Here is a 23461-nt window from a genome sequence, read left to right as displayed (position 1 = left end):
TTGGGCTTTCACTTCTGTTACACAATCATTACACTTTAATTTCCATATCCCTCTGTTTTATGGGATTTTCCAGATGTGCGACAAATCTTCATGGCATTATTATTATGGTCGTTTGCAACTATTATTGTAACTATAGAGTGCAACCTAAGAGGGGGTGAATTGTATTTTATGAATTTTTCGCGTTCTTAAGAGATGATACTTTCCTTTTTATTTTTCCGAAATCATGATGAAGAACTTAGAACAATAATGCAGAAAAAAAAAGTGCAGGAAAGTAAATGAGACACAAGAATTATAGTAGTTCCCCTAGATACATCTAGTCCCTTCATACCCCGTGAAGGATTTACTATGTTAGATCTTTGTACAACTTCACACAAAGACTCTCCTACAATCTTATAACATAAACACCAAACATATGATGAACTTTGAATTAACCCAATTTAAAGAATCTTTTTACAAACACCAATAGGTGGAGTTTGAATCTCCCTAAATCAAAGAATATTTTCCAACACAAACAAAAAATATACCACTTTCTATTTGCAAACACTTTTAGAAAGTACACACTTTCTTTACAAATTAAGTCACCACACACTTGGTGATCAATTACAATACTTGAACGAATTTGTTTATGAATTAATTTCAATAGATAATTGATCTTCTTTTTCAATGTACAATTCAATAATATATGAACCTTAATTGCTCAGAAATTTGAATAAAACTTTTTCAATGATATAAAAGTTTATGCACAAAGTTTCAATATTTTATGATGTATGAACACTTTGAAATTGTTTGAATTGTATGTGAATTTTTGTGAAAGAGGTAATTTGAAATTATGATGTATTTTGTCTTAAATATATCCTAAGAAACCTCTATGAATTGATGAAAAAATTTGAGACATTTTCACGAAGGTTTGCAATAGTTTAGAATGACAATAGATCATGAAAATACATAATTCTATATTTTGTACATGGTTTCTTAAATCGTTTAAATTGATACCTAATTTAAAAAGTATAAAATGATTTTTAAATTTTAAACAATAACGAATATAAGCTAATTAAGGTGATTTTCAACTGCCCATAATTTATCAAAAATTGAATAAATTATAATATAAAAACTAGTTCAAAACACATAAATTACGGCGGTTTCCAACTGTTACAATGGCGAAAAACAGAATAAATTAAAATTTAAATAACATAATGGATGTGCAAATCGATTGCACTAAAGTAAAACTTGATTTTTTTTCTTTTTAAAAGACTTGGCATGAAATGTCTCGATGCATGAATGTTTGGGAAATTTTAGTGAACAAGAGATGAAGATTTTTGAGCACCTAAAATTGTATATAGCATGAATTGACATATAATACCTTTCTTTATGATTAAATTATCTTTTACTTCAATATTTAATGACTTTGCAATCTTGATGTTTGATTTAGATAAACTTCAATATTTTTCTTCTTTGATAAACTTTTATTTTCATCAAAATTAAATTAAGATAGATGATCAACATTTTCTTCACAATTATGACAATTATGCCTCCATGATCATTATTGCCATGCTCTTCGTCTAGGAACCAACCACATAATACCAATAAATTATTACATGACTCATGGCTAAGTCTGCTCCTAGTTAGGTGATCTCATCCTCGTAGCATATCGTTGGAGGCTAGTTAATATGACTTGAGGTTAACTTCACCTCGCCCATGCTTGCTTAAATACTCTTTATGGGTTCATCGGAGCAAAGTTATGTTAATTCAAGGTGGATTTGGATCATTATAGATATATTGGTACACAATATCTCGAATACGAGGCCAATATGACAATGTGATTTAAGCAATGATTGATAGTTTACCTTCATTATAGAGAGACACCTCCAATATAGAGACGTGGTGAACATGCCCTTGCATGTGACACGTATTTAACCTCACTTAAAGTCTTTTTTGTTATCCTCTCCGTGCAACCTTTGAGATGAGAGACAAATGAATGAAGTTGTTCGTATTATATGGACGAGACAAGTATGAGCAAAATGGTTAAGAAAAAATATAATAATTTATTTTTACTAACAAATTTAATGGCCAATACATATTTTAATTAAATATTTACGAAAAAAATAATATAATAACTCAATTTGAAATTTCATATAAAAATTTTCACATCCAAATCTATAGACCATTATGGCTAGACAATTTGTCTTGTACTTATCTTTCTATTTTTCATGATAATGGAGTTATTGTTATATTCACATACCTAATTGCCAATTTATCTTGCTATACATGACTCAAAATAACAATTGCTACAATTGATAATGGCCATGGGCTTATCAAAATTAGAAGAGCTATTTCTCACCTTATAACTCATTTCTATGCACATCTTTGGATAATTTCATATTAGAATACAAAAATGCCACTTTGGTCTTATCTCATTTATCACGATTAACACATTCAAAATGTTGATCAAACAAATAAAACAAATCCTTTATTCACAAAGCTACATTACATAATAACCCCACCTCATTAACTAATCACTATTTCCCAAACATCTAATTTCCTTTCTCATTTTTCACATTTTGTTTTTCCTGTTTTCTCTCCCGCATTTTTGTCTTCTCAAGAGTCACATCTTGCTACATTTTCTACCTATCATCTTTTTCCTTGATTCCAAAAATGTGTAGGTAAGTGCCACAAAAAGAAAGGGTAGTGCTATGCACACACGTCTTCGGATAATTACAAATTGCATTGAACAAACACAACACAACAGTAATCTAAACATTTTTTTCTTAGTACGGAAAATCATATATTAAGAAACCAATAACTGTCCTCCACGTGTCAACTGTGTCACTTGAGCTGCCATTACCTTCTTCTTCTTCGCCGGAGAATTACTTTCCGACGATGAAGACGAAGAAGAACGTTCCGGTGAAGATCTTTTAGAAGTAATCCTTACCGGGTCGGGCTCACCGGAGTTAACCCGAAGAGGAAAATTCAGCAAAGCTCTCGATCCTCTCATCCTATACGCAGCTCTATCGTAAGCCAACGCCGCATCCTCAGCGGTTTCGAATGTTCCAAGCCAAACCCTAGCTCCGTTCTTAGCCGGGTCACGAATCTCCGCCGCGAATTTCCCCCACGGCCGTTGTCTCACGCCGCGGTAGTGCTTCCCTTTAACCGGAGCAGCTTTGGGCCCCTGAGGAACCACTTGAACCGCCGTAGGCACCACCGTGGAAATATTCTCAACCGGCATGATATCTATGACATCTGGCTCCGGTTTTACCAATTCCAACGGAAAACCCGATGAAATACTCTCGGGTGACCCGACTTCGAGAGACGGAACCCACCCGACGTTTACGGCGTCACGGAGAACACCGTAGAGCACCATATCTTCAGAATCATCTTCTTTAAGCGGTAAATCGCCCCAATTATCACTCAAACATGGATATAAGCTACTGAAACTGGAGCTCCGAGAGAAAACCCGGGTATTAGTATTACCCGAAGAAGTTGTTGGAGCTCCGAATATTGATTCGGACTCACCCAACAAGTGGCGGCGAATAGAGTCTAGAAGGGCAAAATCGGAATCAAAGTTATTGTTTCCATACATTTTGTGGTGTTTAATTTTGTGTCTGGTGAGTTTTAATTTGTGATATTTTTTGAGAGAAGGGTTGAATATTCGAACTTGAAATGTTGAGAATAAGTGAGGTATTTATAGGATCATAGGTTCATGCATTTGGAATTATCGTTTTGAATATTTAGATTTAATAAATAAATAAAAGTCTAAACGGGGATTGTGTGTATTATTTTATTGCACTACCATCATGAATTGATGGGTATTCATCGACTAAGTTAGCTTCGGTGAAGGTTCGCATGTGTTAAAGTTTGCAAGTGGGAAGGGATTTTTATCACGTGGTTAATTTATCTTGCTTTTTTCATTTTTTTTCTTTAATTATTATTTTTTCTATGATGAGCATGAAAATGAATGCATATGAGTGACGTCATTTGTCTTACATAGACATACAACTTGCTGCTCTGTTTGTCGTCTTTGTTGTCCAATTGTCCCTTTCCATGTTTGCTATAATATCTTTGATTTTTTGTTTTGTTGGTATTATTACTAGGATATTTATCCTCTTAATTTTTTTTTTAAACAATAATGGAAAATTTAATTTCAATAATATTTTGGTGGGTAAATATCTTGTTAATGTTACAGACTTTTTGAAATGTATCTTTGTCTTGATATCAGTTTTCTACTTTAAGTAATATTTTTTTTATTATCTAAAATAATTTATTGTGAAATTCATTTAATAACTAATTTATCTAATCAATGCATAGGTTAAATATATTAAACATTTAATAAATTTATCTAGTTATTATTCAAGTTAACCCTTTTTCAATTTAAAGAAAATTTCAATTTTTTATTGTAAAATATTTTTATAAAAAAAACATCTTTATTATTTTTTTTTAAGAATAACAAGTGTGACGTATAAATATAAGGTGGTCATTGTATGTCAGACAAATATAAAAACAATCGAATACGAGTCAATCGAATATTTCTTGCGTTTATTAAAGTCTATTGTAATTGATAAAACTCTAGACTGAATCAAAATACAGTAGTAATGGATAATTGAGATTTATGTCTAAGCTATATATTAATAATACCATTAATCTAAGATGGTGAAGATTGTGGAACTATCGACTAGCAATGACGTATATATAAGGATAAGTTAACGAAATATGTCAAGAAACAGAATACAACAAGTTGAACACGAGACCCTACATTCTTTAATGTAGAGGGAAACTCACACATTACCCGTGTGTAAATATTTGAATGAGACAACATTTCCGTAGGCCACAATTCTATTGTCAGTAAGATAGGTTCCTCTATAAACACCACAACTTGTAAATTATTTAGTACATCTGATCAATTAAGCTAGATATTTTACTTATCTTATCTTATTTTATTTATTTTATTTTTATATATTTATTAGGTTAGTAGTTCAACATTCTCACACCCCCTAATTAATGTTCCTTAGACTAGTTAAATAACTCACAACTGAGAGATATGGTTTCTTTCTCAATGCAATCACTTTTAGACAAAATAATCACTATTTAGAGTTATCAGTCGATTCTCAACTAACTTTAACAGTTTGACAATAAATCCAACACACTCGATGAGACATTACAACCCATATCACTAAAAATCATCAATCGTCAGGTAAATACTATGTCTGGCTTATGCATCCATGATTTGGAAAGAGCCTCAACAACACGGACCAACCATCACCAATATCTACGAGGAGGTTAAGCCAACAACAACCTCATAAATCTCCACAAATAGAAGGAATGCATATAATTATGTATATTCCCACCGTGTCTAGTTGTGCCAATTATTCTACGCAAGAAACCAGTGGTAATTACTACATCTTTTATTAAATAACAATTGGATCTGGGAATACATGACATCATGTATCATATCTCCTGATAACAGTCCGTCATTGCATGAATTTGGCCGAAGAAACATATCAAAACAAGTTAAAGATAAGCAAAGTTGAAGAAGAAAGACCAAAGAATGAGGAAACAATAACTAAGTGTGAAGAAATTGGACTTAGTGAAAAATTAGGTGAAAACAAAAATGTGCAGCCATTGGAATAATCAAGGGCAACGTCGCGCGTGCAATAGGGACATAAAGGTTGCATCGCGCGTGTGATGCAAGGCATCATGCAAGCGATGACTTCTTTTCTGGGCTTTTCTAACGCGTTCTAGTCCATTCTGAAGGCTAATTAAGGGGATTTTATGCATTTTTCAAGGGTTACAAATTTTGGCATAAAGAGTATGATTTTGTAGCATCAGAAGTGGTTTTTGAGAGAAATTGGAACCATTGGAGGCCAATCCTTCAAGGGATCTTATATGCAATTCTCCTTAATTGTTTTAGGTATTGTATTTTGATTATGAGCAGCTAAACTCCTCTAAGTTAGATTGTGTTTTGATGAACCTATTTCAATATTGCTAGGCAATATGTTGATTTGACTTTGCATGAGTGCTTTAATCTATAATTCTATTCAATTGTTTATTGATAATGTTTTTTACGTGAGATACTCTTTTAATCTAATTTTGGGCATATAGGGAATACTGACCATTAGTTTATGTGTTGGACCTAGGGCATTTGTCATGCTTACGCTGATTAACTAGGAATAGGAAACCCCAAGTAGTGGCTAGTGAATTAACCCTTTGTTGCATTGCCTAATCCTACTTACGCTAGTGGATTAGGGATGCGAAGCTCATAGTAATGATTAGTGAGCTATATCGCAAGGGATTGATTATAGCGGGTTTGTTTATTTGTCGTGGGATTATAGCGATGAGATTATTAATGTAAGATATCGATCATCAATAATAGAGAAATAGGAGATTTTATACATAACTTGACTGCTTCCATAATTCTGTTTGAACTCTTTATTTATTTTTGATTTGAAATATGACCCCCCCCCCCATTTACTATTTTCATGCATTACACATTTTTGCCTTCTTAAAAAGAAGTCCACGTGGATTCGATATTTTATCACTGCGACACTATCAGTACACTTGCTGAGAAGTCATCAAGTCTTTGGCGCCGTTGTTAGGGACTGTTAATATTTCAACAAGGAAATGCTTGTGCAACATTTTGTTTTAATTTTTTTTATTATTTTGTTTTATTTTCTAGTTAATCATAGTGCTATTGAAGTATTTCCTATTTGTGTATGTGTAGCTCTGTGTCGCCACCCGGATTTTGCAATCGTGGAATTACGAGGAACCAGGGATCGTCATCTTGTTTCAAAGATAAAACAGAAGAGTCGTTAGCGTATTTTATCTGTGTGCCTCCATCGGAGAGGTGAGGGGAAATAGTCGATAAAACCCTCAAAAAAGATAAGCGCACGGGAAGCGTTAAAGAGGGATAAGGAATCAGTCTCGCAACCGAGATTTTGATTCAGAAGTCAATTATGCAAGGGGAACGTATTAACATCCCTCACGTCCATGGTACTCTATGAGAACCATTTGGGTTATTTTACGTATACGGGGATTTATCTTGTTGTTTTTTTATTCTTAAAAGAATGTGTGTGAAAGATAGGGGTTTTATTTTTTATTTATTATGGTGCTCGCCAATGATTGTGGCCCTTGTGACTACATATCACTCATTGGGGATGAGGAATCAGAGCTCCATAGTTCAGAGTATAAAATGTTTGTGTGTTGATTTATTTTACCTTTGAAAAAAAGGGTTTTCGGGTTGATGCCCTAAGGCACAAAAATTAGGTTTGATGTGCTGTGTTTATTTTACCTTAAACAAGGGTTTATGAAAATAATGTTTGTGATTAGATTGCACTAAAGTCTAGGGGCGGAGGTGAATACTCTAGACAACAGGCCAAGCGTCATGCATCCAAAATAATCAGAGTGAGGGTAGGAATGCTTCATTCTCATTCATTCTCCACCACTTAAGTTCCGTGGCGCACAATAAAGATCGTAGTTATTAAGTGTTTTGAATTTGATTAAGAAAAAAACCATATAACATTGGATCAAGGGTTTGTTTATTTGATTGAGAAATTTGGCTTATGCAACATGAATGCAAAGTAACCAACAAGAAAGTAAAGAGGCTCATTGTAAGGTAGTCCGAGAGAAAGCCTTGTGTGTGCAAAGAAGTGACCTAAGCTAAATAAATGATAATGGTCTTACAAACATGTCCCCCTAGAGTGGTGTCGTTATGCCATTATTACAACAGGTATGTAAGTACAGATGAAACCCAAAGTTTGAAACAAAGTGTCACAAAGTAAATGGAAAAGGCCTCCATTAAAGGTCCTAGGATGAGATCTTCTAAGTCCAAGTTGATTAAGCAAAATGGATTGTTTTTGGTCTTGTAATTTTATCATGTTTTTGTTGTTTTTAGTGTATGATAACAATAAAGTAAAGAAAATTAATAAACATGCATGATGAAGTTTATACAATGATGGTGATAATGGATACTTAAATGCAACTGACATAAAAGTAAATAACAATGAATAATAACAATCATAATAACAATAAAAAAAGGTTAGTAATGATCAAAAGTTTAGTGAAGTTAGGACTATGAACAAAGGACCAACACTTGAGGATTATCTATCCTTAGGTCAATAGATTCAAAATATGATGCATCAAAGGATAACTGATCATTGATACAAAGTGTGGAAGATGATCAATGGATCAACTTACCATAGATTTGTAACAATGAAAGTTATTCAACCTCAAGCCCATCTATCAATAGATTGACAAAGGGAAGACTATAACTAACTCAAGGTTGAAAGAATATGATTGATTAAGTTGTTAATTAACAAGTTATAAGATCTAGGCAACATATTAACAAGTTAGTAAAGGGTTAGTATAAAAAAGTGAGTATAAAGTGTTAGTGAGTTAGTATAAACCAAGAGGAAACATAATGTATCAGATGAAATCACAAGTTAACAAGTACACAAGTAAGATTTCATCCACAAGTCAAATGACCCAAGTTAATTGAAGTAGGGGAAACCTGTCCATGCTTCAAAGTACCATGGATAAATACTTGATCATCCAATGGTAGTTTTGAAGTATGGAAGATTTTAATCAACCCTAAACCAAACAAGTCATGACCTAAGTAGATTTCATTAGTCCATAAGTTTAAGACTTCACAAGTCCACCTAAAATAATTCAAATGACTTGAAATAAAATAAAATCAAATACTAGAGACAAAAATAACATGAGTCCATGTTTAAAATACTTTCAAAATAACAAAAATAAAAGGGTTAAAAAATAAATCAAAATGGAAAGAAAATGAGAAAAATAAATGAATAAAAATAAGACAAGTAAAAAATAAATGAGGATTTGCACACGCCAGGGGTTGAACCCTTGACCTTGGGTTCATGGGTGGGAAACCCCATCTCCCATTGGGCCACAAGCTCGGTGGTGATAAGAAATAGACTGACACAATAAAATAATAAAACAATGGTTAAAAAGAACATGCGCGCTAGCCAACCAATCACATGGGACATATTTTCTTTTTGAATTTGAATTTCGTGCGAAGCAACGACCTCGGTGTCGTCTTCAACCTCGAGATTTTTGAAAATCAAAACTTGGAAATAAGAAATTTCAATTCGATTTTTTTGTGTGGAATCACAACACATGATCATAAACAAACTACCCTCCATACTCATGAGCCATTGATTGGCTCTGAGTGTGGAGTTATGTCTCACAAACCAGAAAGATGAACTTGACCTAGATTAAAAATTAAATGCTAAACATTGAGTAATCAAAGCTGGGAATTTAGGGGAAATGATCAGAAGATCATTTTGAGGGAGATGGTAACTTGTTTAGATGGTGGAGGTGAAGGGAACTACCTGATCAGAAGTAACTCATGGAGGATTTCTGATGGTATGGCTCAACTCAGGTGAAGCTTGGGGAATGGGAGTTAGGTGTTTTGAAAGCTTGTATGATGGTTAATGAAGGTTTCTGGACGGTTGTTTGAAGCTGAAACACTTTGAAACTCAAAACACAATGTTCTATTTTTTAAGCTTGAGGTGAAAATTTTAGCAGAGGTTTTAGGGGCTTTGAAGCTTGGTTTTCTGATGGAACACCTTCACCTATATATAAGAAAGGTGTGTGGATGGTTTTGAAGAGATAACGTAGTGGTTTGGTAAAAAATGGGGAGTGGCTCGAAACAAGCTCAAGGTTAGATCATGGGGAACAAGTGAGGCTGAGTTCTCAGCTTGTTTGCATCAAAAACAAGTTGGTTTTGGTCCCTTGCATTGATTTAGAACAACTAAAGGCAAAGAGAAGGCTTGTAGTGGAATTTTCTTTTTGCCATTTTGGGCAAAAATCAGAATTTGCATATGGGGTCGAATTTTCTGATTTTTGAGGTTTTGGATTGCAAGTTAGCCTTAAATAAAACCATAATACCATATTTAATGTGTTTGGGGACCATTGGGATCATATCAAAGTGATTTGTGGGCTTGGTGCATTGATTTGCAAATTCTGCCTAACTTGGTCTATCTTGCACATCAGGATGAATCTCCATGTTTGAACCAAGGCCAAACAAAATTGGATGGTGCATTTTGTCTCAATTTTAAGCCATTTGTTCCTTGCCATGTGTAGCGGGGTATTCGTTACCATTAGAGATATTGACTAAATCCAAGGTAAACCATACAAGTCGAGTCGCCACCGCGCTTCTATTTATCCAAAGGAATGGTTAGAAAGCGAACAAAAACCTAAAAGTTTTATCGAATCAAAAACTAGTAAAAATGTCAGAGATCTGGGTAAGGGGGTTGGTTATGCAATGGGAAGGTTTTAAGCACCCAAAACATCCTAGGTACTCCTAGGGAGCCCTTTTCATAAGTGTTGTTCTAGTCTAAAGGGTGTAGGTATATCTAAAGTACTATTTACTAAAAGGAAGGTTAAAAGAAAATGACTCGCAAGGATGTCACATCCACTGCCTACGTATCTCATCTGAGTATGAGAATCAGATTCTTCGTAGCTCGGCTACCTATGGGTTAAAGAGAAGTGTGCTCGGTAAAACGTCGTGTCGTATGCCTACGTATCTCATTTGGAATAAGAATCAGAGCAAAACGTAGTTCGACTAACTAGGGGTTAAGGATTGCCATCTAAACATGGACTTACAAAAGAGGACACCAGCTGTGTCAAAGGAGGGTGGGCAGTGTATTCAACGTCCTAGCAGTAGGTGTCGCAACTCGTTGAATCGAGTCTTAGGCAGTTACCTCTTTGCAATAGAACGGACTGACATGCCACAAGATCGGAGACGCACGGAAGGTCTAAAAGTGGGGAAGCTCTGCTCTAGAGTTGTCATGCAATATGGACCTATGTGTTAGGATTTACAAAGGGGAACATCTACCTAATGTTAGCATGCAAAGAATGGGGGAATTCTACCTATGTTATCATACAAAGGGTTCTACCTAATGGGTGCTACCTAAACGGAACAAGAGTCGACGGATGGAGCGTGGAGAGGAGTTACAGATAAGGGTAGATGGCGATGCCGGAGGCAATCGATTTACAGGTAGATGGCGATGCCTGAGGCAATCGACTTACAAGAGGATGGATGAATGCGTGCTGGTTCTGTTAAGTTTTGAAAATGATTACTCGACGTTGGATCGAGCTTTTGATCTTATTTTGAAATGGTTATCGGATGTTCGTTTTAATTCTTGTATTAACAGGTGACTAGAGAAATAAAGAAATAAATATTATTCACTTTATGGGAGAGGGGTACATTTATTATGAATGGGGATTGTTCATGGCAAACAAACAATAAGAATATATGCCTCATACATCATACAAGTAGGCAACAATTATCAATCAGATCAGATAAATAAACAATATATAATCAAACTAAAGAATCAAATGATGGATCATTTAAACAATGCATGGGAGTATGAACATGTTAAATAATCAAGCAATAGAAAGCATGAGTGAGAGAAACAAGTATAAAAGATAACAGATGAAGCAAACAGATGAAAATATACACACGAAGGGTCCACTGAATAATTTAATCAGGAAATGAGGTAAGGACCAAATAAAATCAAGGTAAAAGGCCTCTAATACATGGCATATGAGATGAACAAGGGAGGATCAAAATATCTCTTCAATTGCCATAAGCAATCCCTAAGTCAAACATCGATCATAAAGAAGTCAACAGAAAATTCAAGTCAACTTAAAAAATAACAAATAAATAGCAAATTAATCAAGAAAATTATGAAAAAATAAACTAAATAGGGTGGGGTCAGGACATCAACATCCCCCAAAAAGATTTTAAAAATAATGAAAATTGACACGTGAATTAATTAAAACAAAACATAGGTCAAACTAAAAGTCAATTAATAAGACTAGGTTAGAAATAAATCAAGAATAAATAGTAAATTAATCAAGAAAACTATGAAAAATTAAACTAAATAAAGTGGGGTCAGGACATCATCATCCCCCAAAAATATTTTAAAAATAACTAAAATTGATACGTGAATTAATTAAAATAAAACAGAAGTCAAATTAAAAGTCAACCAACCAAACTAGGTCAAAAATAAATCCAAAATAAATTGAAAATGTGAAATAAAATTCCAAGAAAAGGTCAGTTTGACCATGAGATAGTGGTCAACCTTCATCCCAAATATCAAATGCTAACAATAAATTTAAGTCATAAAAATAAAATCAATAAAAAAAAGTGTGTTAAAATGGACCATTTAGAATAAATAATTAAAATAAAATATTAATATTAAAAAAATACGAAAATAAAAATTATATAAAATTAAATAAAATGTTAAGAAAAGTGAAAAATATTTTTGGGTAATTTTATGGACGAAGAAAATATTTTAAATAAGAAAAAGAAATATGAAAATGGAAGGATTAATGGTGATGAACATGGTAAGCAAGCGTAGATATATCAAAACATGGCCATGGAAGAGATGATTACCTAATGGAAAATAGAAGTGGAATGAAATTTGATATATGATGAAGCTTTTCCTCCTTGCCACGAAATTCCAATGCTCCTTTAGGGTTAGGGTTTCAGCTTCTTAAATAGGGTAGATTAGGTGTTCTCATGGGCGTTTTAATAAGTGATTTATCCATAAGAATAAAAGTGTGAAGTGATGTGTAAAATGTTGTTATTTTGGGCCAAACTTAAGTGAATGGATGTCCAATGCATGGCCAAAAGAGGTAAAAAAACGTGGCTGGTTTGTGCAGCATGCTTAGAAAATCTGATTGGGCCAGCCAGGCCCAAAATCTGCCTAGAAAATCAAGTCATGGTGCCCACTTTAAATGAATGTATCTCTCAAACCATGGATCTAAATGAGATGATTCCAAAAGGATGTGAAAGAGGACATGGCAAGGTACAATTGTTGTGAAGAAAGTATTTTCAAATAATGCCTTGAAGTGCAAGAAAACTGGCCAAGAAGTCTTGACAAATTTTGAAGATTTTGGACTTAGAATTTTTTCTAAGTGTCCTAAAAAAATGTCTCACTTTGACTAAGCATAACTTTCTCAATTCTAATCCAAATGGAGAAAACTTTATATCTCTAGAAAGCTTGGAACAAGAGGAACAACTTTGATGTTGGAGAAAGTTTCAAATGGAGCTTTTATCTTGATGCAAAATGGGCTTAAAGTGAGTGCAACGATCATGAAAACTTGCCCTAAATGGAAAGTCAACCATTTCCAAATTAAGTAACTTTTCCAATTCCTGATTAAATGATGAATCCATGATACAACCTTGATAAAATTTCACATGTAGGATCCCCTAGGCATGAATTTTGAGATTCCACTCTCAAAATGTCAGGAGTTGACTTTTCTGGCCCCATAGTTGACTTTTCCCAAACTGTCTGATTCCTGATTCCATTGATCAATTGAAGCACTTCTAGCTCAAATAAAGAGCTGATTTTTTGTATGTAGACCCTTGTGGACATATGGAGGGCCATGGAAAAGAGTTTCACTCAAAGAATCAGAAATAAACTGATTTTATACCAAACCCTAGTTTTAGGGCGAAATGATTGGGAACTGATTGCACTGATTGCCAATGGATCTTTCTGAGATAATTGTGAATCTTCCTAGGCTAAGATGCCTCTCTAATCATGACATGGATGAGCTCCTCTACTTCCAACCAAACATTGCCTATTGCAGGTAGCCATGAAACCCTAATTTCTGATTAAATCCAGATGAACACTCTGATAGCCTTGAATCCTTCACTGATGAACTGAGGACCATAATAAGATACTTGGACCCCCCTGAGACCCTTGAGACTTGTATACTTAGAAAATGAAGTCCAATTCTCAATCTTGCTTTGTGTGGGCTCCTTCTGTTAAGGAGTGATCGATCAAAACCTAATCTCCATGTCACTAATGCAGTATGCAATGAGTATGACCTAATATGATGCTAATGAAGTGTAAAACATAATCCCATGCTTCCAGGAAAAATGAAGGGTAAATTTTGGGGTATTACAGCTGCCCCTATTCAATCAACTGGAAACCCGAAAGGAAGATAACAACGACTTTCGCACTTTCGAGGTATCAAGTGATTGAATACGATAAAAGCCCGAAAATTTACACTGAAGTGAAAAAATGAAGTAACAATGCCTGTCAGAATCGGCCAAGAGGTGGTCTTGAAAAAGAATCCGTCTGGTACGGCGAGAGTGGTCTGAACACCGAAAAAAGAATGTTAGCCTGAATACCAAAATAAATGGTAACACAGAAATAACCATGGCCTGAATGCCGCTCATCAATCTGAATACTGGAAATGACTTCGATCTGAGCATCGAACGATACTTGATTATCAAATATCGGTCTGAACACCGGGAAACTGGCCTGAATGCCACTTCGGTCTGAATACCGGAAAACTGGCCTGAATGCCACAAGTTGCATTGACCTGAATGTCGGAAACTTCTTCGATCTGAACATCGAAAAACTGGCCTGAATGCCACTTCGGTCTGAATACCGGAAACTTGGCCTGAATGCCACAAGTTGCATTGACCTGAATGTCGGAAACTTCTTCGATCTGAACATCGGAAAACTGGCCTGAATGCCACTTCGGTCTGAATACTAGAAACTTTCATGCCTGTCAGCATCGGCAGAAATAGGGAAAATGATAATTGAGGCGGCGCGTGGGCCAACGACCCCTGCTGGGAATAATAAAGATAAGTCATGAACAATCTTCAGTCTGAGTACTGGAAATAACTTCTGGCTTATCCCTTGGGATACCGAGAATGCCTTATGCTTTACATACGTATGTTTGAATTTTTCAATGGCGTAATGCTCCATGAAAATGGAAATGCTACGCAATTTGGGAGGATGCAATGCAATATGATTCTACATGCAAGGATGCGAAATGCTTGATTAGAGAGAACGCCAAGCTGAGGCAAGGAATTCTGTTGGGGAAATGATCACAATCTTCTGGACTACAGACTTTTCCATTTTTCTTAGGAACATGCACAATATTGGCCACCCACCGCGGATACTCGGAGGTAACAATAAATCTAGCATCAATCTGCTTCCGCACTTCCTCTTTAATCTTCACTACCATATCAAGATGAGTTCTTCTCAACTTCTGCTTGACTGGCGGGCATTCCAGCTTCAAAGGCAATCTATGCTCCACAATCTCAGAATTCAAACCAGACATGTCTTGATAGGAGCAAGCAAACACATTAGAATATTCTCGAAGAAGATCAATCAACCCCTTCTTATCTTCTGGACGCAGTTGATACCCAAGCTTGACTTCCTTCACATCATCACCGAAACCCAAGTTGAATAATTCAATCTGCTCTTCAAATGGCTGAATGGCTTTTTCCTCATGCTCAAGCAAACAGGATAATTCACCAGATACTTATTTGTCTTCATTCTCTTTCTCAACTTCAAACACTGGGAAATAAAAGTTTTGAGAGGAAGTGTATCATTACATTCAACATGTTTGAGAACCAAGCTGCATAATGATTTGCTATTTTGATTTTAGAGAAGTGAAGTGCGAACAAATATTATGCAGATGAAAACATTATTATTTATTTATGTTTTTTATTACCATTTTCAGAAAAGGCAAAAAGTAAAAATAAAACATCATAGATGTGGATGAATAAAATTGTATTTCATTGACGATAACAAGGAAAATGACCAAGAATGTTCACTTCTCCCTTAGGCATACGACAAGGATATTTCTTAAAATAATGAAAGAAAATTACTTAGAATGGTGCATAACAACAGGAACATCAACAGCAATCCAGTTATTGCAAGTCTGGCCGTGAGCCACAAAGTTGGCGCAAGCCTCATTTTCATCACTGTCTTCAATAATGGAAGCTGAGTGTTGATCATTCTCATGAATGAACCCTCCACTGCGGAAAACCAGTTGCATAACCTTGACATTGGCAATGTATAGCCCTTGATGAAATCCCAACCCTGCTTTGTTCTTATTCTCAATGATTTCCACAATGCGGCCTCATTTATCAGTACAAGCCTCTCGTGCATCCTTTAATAAAGACATGGGTGCCCCAACTTTCTTCAATTCATCAGCAACGGGAAAAGCTTGGAACGGTGTTCCAACTTCCTCTTCAGCATCAACATAAGTAAAGGATGACAAATGGCTTACCAATAATGCTTTCTCTCCACCAACAACGATAAGCTTGTCGTTCTTCACAAATTTCAGCTTTTGGTGCAGAGTAGACGTTACAACTCAAACTTCATGGATCCATGGCCTTCTCAACAAGCAGCTGTAGGTCGGGTGGATGTCTATTACGTAGAAAGTAATTTGGAAATCACTTAGGCCTATCTTAACCGGAAGGTCCACTTCTCCAATGACAATTTTAAGAGAACTGTCAAACGGTTTGACAACCACGCCATTGTACCTCATTGGGGCACCTTAATAGAAGAGTCTTGCTAGAGTTGATGTAGCGGGGTATTCGTTACCATTAGAGATATTGACTAAATCCAAGGTAAATCATACAAAGTCGAGTCGCCACCGCACTTCTATTTATCCAAAGGAATGGTTAGAAAGCGAACAAAAACCTAAAAGTTTTATCAAATCAAAAACTAGTAAAAGAGAGTCAGAGATCTGGGTAAGGGGGTTAGTTATGCAATGGGAAGGTGTTAGGCACCCAAAACATCCTAGGTACTCCTAGGGAGCCCTTTTCATACTTGTTGTAAGGTTGTTGTTTTTTGTGTGAAAAATTTGTTTGTGCAAACATGATTGAAGAGATGAGAAGAGAATATACAAGTTTATTTACATTTGTGTTTGGATGGATAAACCCATTGCCTACGTACCACCTTAAAAAAGATTAGGATCAAAACCTCGTTGTTCGGGGTAAAAATTTCAAAATGAGTTGGTGAATTGATTGGTCCAAAAGCCTTAAGGTCTTTTGTTATCCAAGGGAGAAAACTCAACCTAAAACCACAAATCCACCATGTGAGGATAGCTTCAACATGCTAGTGAGGGGTTAACCCTATAATAAGCATGAAAGACTCATTGTCCATCACTAAGGATATAGGTGAGTATTACATCTACCACAAGGATAACTCAAACCTAATAGCTAAAGGTTATGAAAAAGTTTTGATTAAGAGAGTGGCCATTGAAACCACAAAAAAAACATTTGAATGGGTTATATTTACCAATGAAAAGTATGTACAAAATATGGTCAAAGTTGACTTAGAGATTCAATTCAAAATGAGTATTAAGAAAAGAAAGTTTGAAAATCAGAAGCATAAGGCTTAGGTTTCTAATTTTGAAAACAAGTGTTAAATGTTTGCACAAAAGCTTTGGCTTGGGTTAGAGTGAAGGGAAGAAGAAGAATGGCTAAGATCCTAAGCAATGCAAAAGGTGAGGGATAAGAAACAAAACCACAAAAAGAGTTCCTCTCTTGAAATCATATGGATGATCCAAGTAGCTCCCATCCTTTGGAATAAGCAATCACATAAGCATAAACTCAAGCAATCATCAATCAAATAAAGCTCTTGGAAAAGTTCCTCAAGGTATCTTGAATCTCTCTCTCTTAGAAGCACATGGCAATGGTTCCCTAATTTGGATCAAGATGGAATCCCTAGCACAAAGAAACACACACATCAAAAGGTTCTATTTACAAATCAAAGAATGGACAAGAGGGAGTTTAGAATATGGTCCTTTCAATGTTCATCTTCAAGCTTTAAGCATTCTAAAGGCATGAGGCCTAATGGCTCTTTGACATTTATAACACTCTAAAGGCATGAGGCCTAGTTGCTCTTTGACTCCATTTTGCATAGGGAAGGTCCTAAAGTCTAAGTCCTTTTGTCCATTTTTGCATTTGGTTCACAACAATCAAACAAAACACAAACACAATAGTATATACACAAGTATGTGCTCAAGTGAGCAAAAGACAAATTGCATTAACATAAACATGTGCTCAAGTGAGCAAAGGAAAAAGCAAATGGATAATATGTGCAAGAATAGTAAGTTGCATAAAAGTAAAGAGCAAAAGTAAATGTTAATGGTTAATAGTTAGTGTTAGTAGTTAGTGTGCCATAAGGCAAATTTAGCGCTATGTTAAGCAATCGTAATTGGACTTATGTAGAAGTCACAACTATCTGAGGCCGATCAATAATAATGTAGGCAACAACACAAGTTAGAAGTCTTGATTAGTGAACCAAGTTCCAACAACTTGCCATGCCAAAAAGAAGAAGAGAATTGATCTTGTATTGGTTTAAGCCTTTTGCATGATTTAGGAAACAACCTATCCTTAATGCAAAGCCATTCACTTGATCCATTGATCAAGATGAATTAGATTTGAATCAAGGAAGATTAAGTCTCCCTAATTAATGCTAACTTATCAACCTTCAACTCATTGATCAAAAGGAAAAAAGAAGAAGAAGGAGATGAATAATGGATAATGGAAAAGGAAAGAATAAAGTGCATAAGGTGAAATAAAATGTACCAATCCATGCGTGTTGACCAAATGACATTGAAAGTCAAAGTCAAACAATGAGAAACCAGAAATGGGATGAAGATTGGAGGTCAAATAATAATCAAAATATTTTTGGCATTTTTTAATATTAAAATAAACTTGAATTAAAAATAAAAGAAAGGTCAAACTTCAAAATCACTTCAAATCAACCTTGAAAGGTCCAAGTGATTTATCCCAAGTTCAACAAGGTCAAACAAAGTTTGACAAAAAATTTCAGCATTTTTAAAAGTCAGAAACTATTTTTAATCAATTAAAAATGAATAAAAATAACCTAATTGAACTAAAATCTCAAATAAATCTCAAATCAATTAAAAAATTGATGAGAATATTTTTCATAGATCCATCATCATTCAAATAGGTTAGGAAAATATTTTGGTATTTTTTGAATATCAAAAACTATTTAAAATGAATTAAAAATAACCAGAAAAGAGAAAATTCACAAAAAATATCAAATGACAAAAATAAAAAAAATAAAAATCAAAATTAGAAACTAGAAATTATTTGGAGAAGAATGCAATTGGTCCCATATTTTTTGGATTTAAAATGAAGGAGATATGAATTTTTGAAAATAAAAGAAATTAAATCAGAAAATAGGAAAATAAAAAAAAACCAGGAGCGTTGGATTAAATCTCATTAATTGACGTGGCCAATCCTAAGGTCCAGAAGCGCGCGCTCATGGTAAGTCCAAGTCAATGAGAAACATCCAGCATTATTGAAAGTCAAAAGAATGAAAGGCCACGATTAGATCTGGGAAACTCAATCCAATGGTTCAAATTTGATCTGGCAAGGAGACGGTGGCCAGCGCCACCGTCTTCTCCGGTGAGCTTGTATTTTCCGGCCAAAGTTGCAGACAAACAAAAACTTAACCAAATGAAGCGATCCTCATATCATTGGAAAGCTGGGATGATGTACATCATCCCTGTACCATTAGTTTCTCCTCTAGATCCTCATAGAGAAAGAAATCAGAGAGAGAAAATCATGGTGTTCATACTGAACTTCATGGATTTCAACAATTGAGCACTCAAAACAATTGCCTCTATGAAGAGGACTTCAGACAACACAATAGCCAAGCAAATAGGTCAAGAAATAGTGAGTTTCGAAGAAAAAACCAGTTGAAGAGAACCTTTGAATTGTGGTGATCTGAGCTTGCTTCCTTGCTTCCTTTGGCCAAACAGAAGTACAATGGACTATGAGAGAGAGGTCTAGGAACTTTAGATCTAGAAATTCAACCAGATTTAGTTGAATTTCAGATCTGAGAAATTTGAGTGAAAATGAAATAGTTCCTTTGGTGAGAGGTTTGGTTTTCAGTTCAGCAGCATTTCAGGTTGATTCATGGATGATTTCAAGTGAAGCAAGCAAGTGTATTTATAGTGGAAGCTGACGTAAGGAGGTGGAAAATCCGTGTGCATGGCAAGAGGATATGCATTGCATGGGCTTGCATGATCATGTAGAAGGTCCAAATCCAATGCCAAATGCAATCTGAAGTATAATTGAGCTGAAATGGACGTGTAGTTGGCAATGCATAGGCTTGTGTAATGAGTTCCAACATGTTATGCACAAATATGCCTAAAACTTCTCCTCTTCGAAAATGCCATTTGCCAAATCCAAACATGAGCATGTGAGTAATGGTTGGAAAGGTATTGATGTAAGGAACAAATGTTATGTTGGGCAAAAATCCATTTGAAGTGTGGAAATTAGTGAATTTTGAGTTTAAAGTGTAAGGTGCAAAACATGTAAAGGCAAGGTTTCCAAATTTGGACAATGTTCAAGACCCTCTATTTTGATGATGCAAGCCCCAAATGAAAAAACCTCCAACAACAAAGTTGTATATCTTCTCAAGACAATCAAAATGGACTTAAAGTTTGCATCATTTGGATTTTTTATGAAAGAGTTATGGGCACTTGAAGTTGGACATTTTTGACTTTCAATGCATTTGGTCCAAAGTGACCTATAATGTATTGCATTATCACATGTATTTCCTTTGGGATTTTGAAATTTTGTTCAACATAACATTTGAAGTAGACATCGTAATCTTTCCAATGCATTTGATCCCACCTCAAAATCATAAAAAATGAATGAGTTATGTTCTTGGGAAAATGACCCAAAATTAGGGTTTCAGTCAAAATGACCTATAATGTCTTGGAATGGGAGATGACCTTCCAAGCTTCAAATTAATTTTTCATGAACATGAAAGTTGTTCATATTGTCCTTAAGAACATTTTTAATTTTGGGATCATCTCCATTTGACCAACACATAAAAAGTTAGGTCTCAGTACATTTCAAAATAATCAGATGAATTGACTGATCACCTTCTCAAGTCCATGACTCATATATTGATAAATTGATGATTTAGGACACTCAAATAAGTTCAAATATGAATGAAATGATGAGTTAAAGAACTTCCCTTGATTGTATTTGATCATGGGTTGAGGTTGCTTCAAGAGCAAGGCATTGTGGTACAGAGATGATTTAGATTTTCCTTTGGAGACAAAACCTCAAACTCTTTGACTTGCTTTGATAAAAAATGATGAATTGAGATACTAGGGAGGCATATTTGATGGATGAGGGCTTTGGGAACCATTACCATGCTTGCCTTCATCTTCTTTTGGCCATATCTCTGCACAAAGGATCTCCTTGAAGCTCTTGACTTTGTGATTGCTCAAGCTTCAAACAAGAAATGTTAGTGACATATTTTTGTGCTTTTGGTTAGTAAAAAAAATAAGAAAAGCAATAATATACAATTCAAGCATGCTTGGTGATCTCAAACCACTCACAAGAGGTCTCACCCAAAGGTAAAGGGAACCAAGATGCTTATGATCCTTGAGGCAATGCAAATGCAATGTTATGATTCCATGAGGGATCTTAGGGACAAATTTGGGGTCTTACAGTTGACTTCAGCAACATGTTCAATGATGAACCTGCATCAACCAAAACATTGGAACACGCATCCTCCTTGTAGCAGTAAATTCATGACCATCATGCTATGGATAAGCTTGACATCAACAAAACCAGAGTCGCCACCACGCTTTTATTGTTTCCAAAGGAAAAGGGAAAAGTATGAACAAAAACCAAAGATAAGAAGTTTTCAAATCAAAACTAATAAAATGCCAGAGATTACAGGTAAGGGGGTTGGTTACACAGAGGGAAGGTGTTAGCACTCAAAGTATCCTAGGTACTCCTAGGGAGCCCTTTTTGTGTGTGCATATGTATTTGGTATAAAAGATGTTTGAGAAAAATAGAGTGTGGGGATGAGAAAAGAATTCATTGATTATATTTTTATGCTTGACAAGACCTTCGGACTTGTGCCTACATACCAACATAAAAATGAGGGATCAAAACCTCGTAGTTCGTGGTAAAAGTTTCAAAGTTGGTGAATTGCTTTTACCAAAAATTTAATTAAGAAGGGCACAAAGGGGCCAAAGGTTTGAATGGGGTTGTTAATTCTTTTTGTTCTTTTTGAAATTTTAAGTCAATATGATTAAGTTTCTTTACAAATTTGATTTAAGAAAAGAGTTTAAAAAATCAATGGCATAAGGCCAAAGTTTCTACTTGAAATAAGGTCTAAGTTTGAAATCACAAGCAAAGAATGTTATTGAAAAGTGGGAGAGATTTTGAAATTTAAGAAATGGGAGGAGATGAAGAGGTTATCCTAAGCATTAAATTAAAATTTAAGAGTTGAAAAGATCTGACCAATGGGATGCAATCCAACCGACAAGAATGTCTTATAGAAACCCATTCTCCTTTGGACTTTGAATCAAGAAATAATCAACAAGAAATTAGCAATATCAGACATCATGAAGATCAAGGCATCAAATAAAGATAGCCACATCCAAGCAAGAAATTCCCATAATTAGCAGTCTTCTTTGTCTTTTCATGTATCAAATGAAATGTTCCTTGATCAACTCAAAAGAAGGCATCAGACATAAGATCAAAATAACAGTTAGCACCAAGACAAGTAGCTTATGAATTTAAATAAATCCCAAGACTTACATCATATGAAGGCTTAGTCCACCATAACTTGCTCTAAAAAGTGTTGGCATTGGCCAAGTCCTTTTGCATATGGAATGTTGCCTAGTTCTAAGTCCAAAAGTTCATATCAAGATCAACAGTCCACCAAACATTTTTTAGAGTTTTTTGTTTTTTATTAAGTGTTGTAAGGTCAAAATGCACAAACAAATATATACAATCACAAGATATGGCTCAAATGAGCAAAGTGAAAATGGCATAAACATAAACAAATTAAATGAAATGTAAATGACAATGAATGATAAATGACTGAAAATTTAATTGCATAAGGTAAATGACTTGAAAGTAAAGCAATATTAATAAGAGTTTGTCAAATGTTAGTTAAGTGTTAGTGGTGTTTTGCTTTTTAAGTGATTAAGTCATTCTTTGGAGAACACTTAACCATCCATTCACAAGCATGGATCCTCGAACCAAGACATCTTCCATAGAAAGGAAAAAATGCCAAGTTTCCACACAATACCATGAAGTATGGGAGACTTACAATCTCACTTACTAGAATGCTATGCCTTTAGGGTGAAATTTAGCTCTATGTTAAGCAATCGTAATTGGACTTATGTAGAAGTCACAACTATCTGAGGTCGGGAAATAAAAATTTAGGTGTTAATGCATGTTAGAGATTTGGTATAATGAACCAAACTCCTAAAACATACTACACACTAAAAGAAAAGATCAAGAGGGATGAAATTTTCTCATCCATACTTGTATTGATTCATCTAACACAAGGTCATTGATGAACCAATTAACCTTAGGACATTTGAGATCTCATTAGTCAATGAAAGGAATGGAAAAGAATAGGGATGAAGATGAAGAGGATGGGGAATGAGAGAAACACAAATTGGTCATGGAAGGAATTTTATCAAATTAAAATCATTCATTTATTTTGGGAGGTGAAATGTACATTTTATCAATCCCCTATGTTGATAGTAGCATTACCATGAGCAGGCAATGGATTAGCTTTCACATTAGTGTTGTGTCCTCAAAGGACACCTGTAGCGGAGTATTCATTACCATTAGAGATATTGAATAAATCCA

The 23461-nt window shown here is 34.9% G+C and overlaps 1 protein-coding gene across 1 annotated transcript; it reads right to left on the bottom strand.

Annotated features, from left to right (window-relative positions):
- Positions 1–2439: 2439 nt before the first annotated feature.
- Positions 2440–3871, bottom strand: LOC127074216 (ethylene-responsive transcription factor 1A). Its single transcript, XM_051015522.1, has one exon. The coding sequence runs from the start codon at positions 3575–3577 to the stop codon at positions 2786–2788; it is 792 nt and encodes a 263-aa protein (XP_050871479.1). The 5' UTR covers positions 3578–3871; the 3' UTR covers positions 2440–2785.
- Positions 3872–23461: the final 19590 nt, after the last annotated feature.

This window comes from Lathyrus oleraceus, chromosome 4 (genome assembly GCF_024323335.1).
Source record: "Lathyrus oleraceus cultivar Zhongwan6 chromosome 4, CAAS_Psat_ZW6_1.0, whole genome shotgun sequence".
Lineage (NCBI taxonomy): Eukaryota > Viridiplantae > Streptophyta > Magnoliopsida > Fabales > Fabaceae > Lathyrus > Lathyrus oleraceus.
Note: the sequence above shows the minus strand (reverse complement) of the source record. Positions and strands in the feature narration are given on the sequence as shown.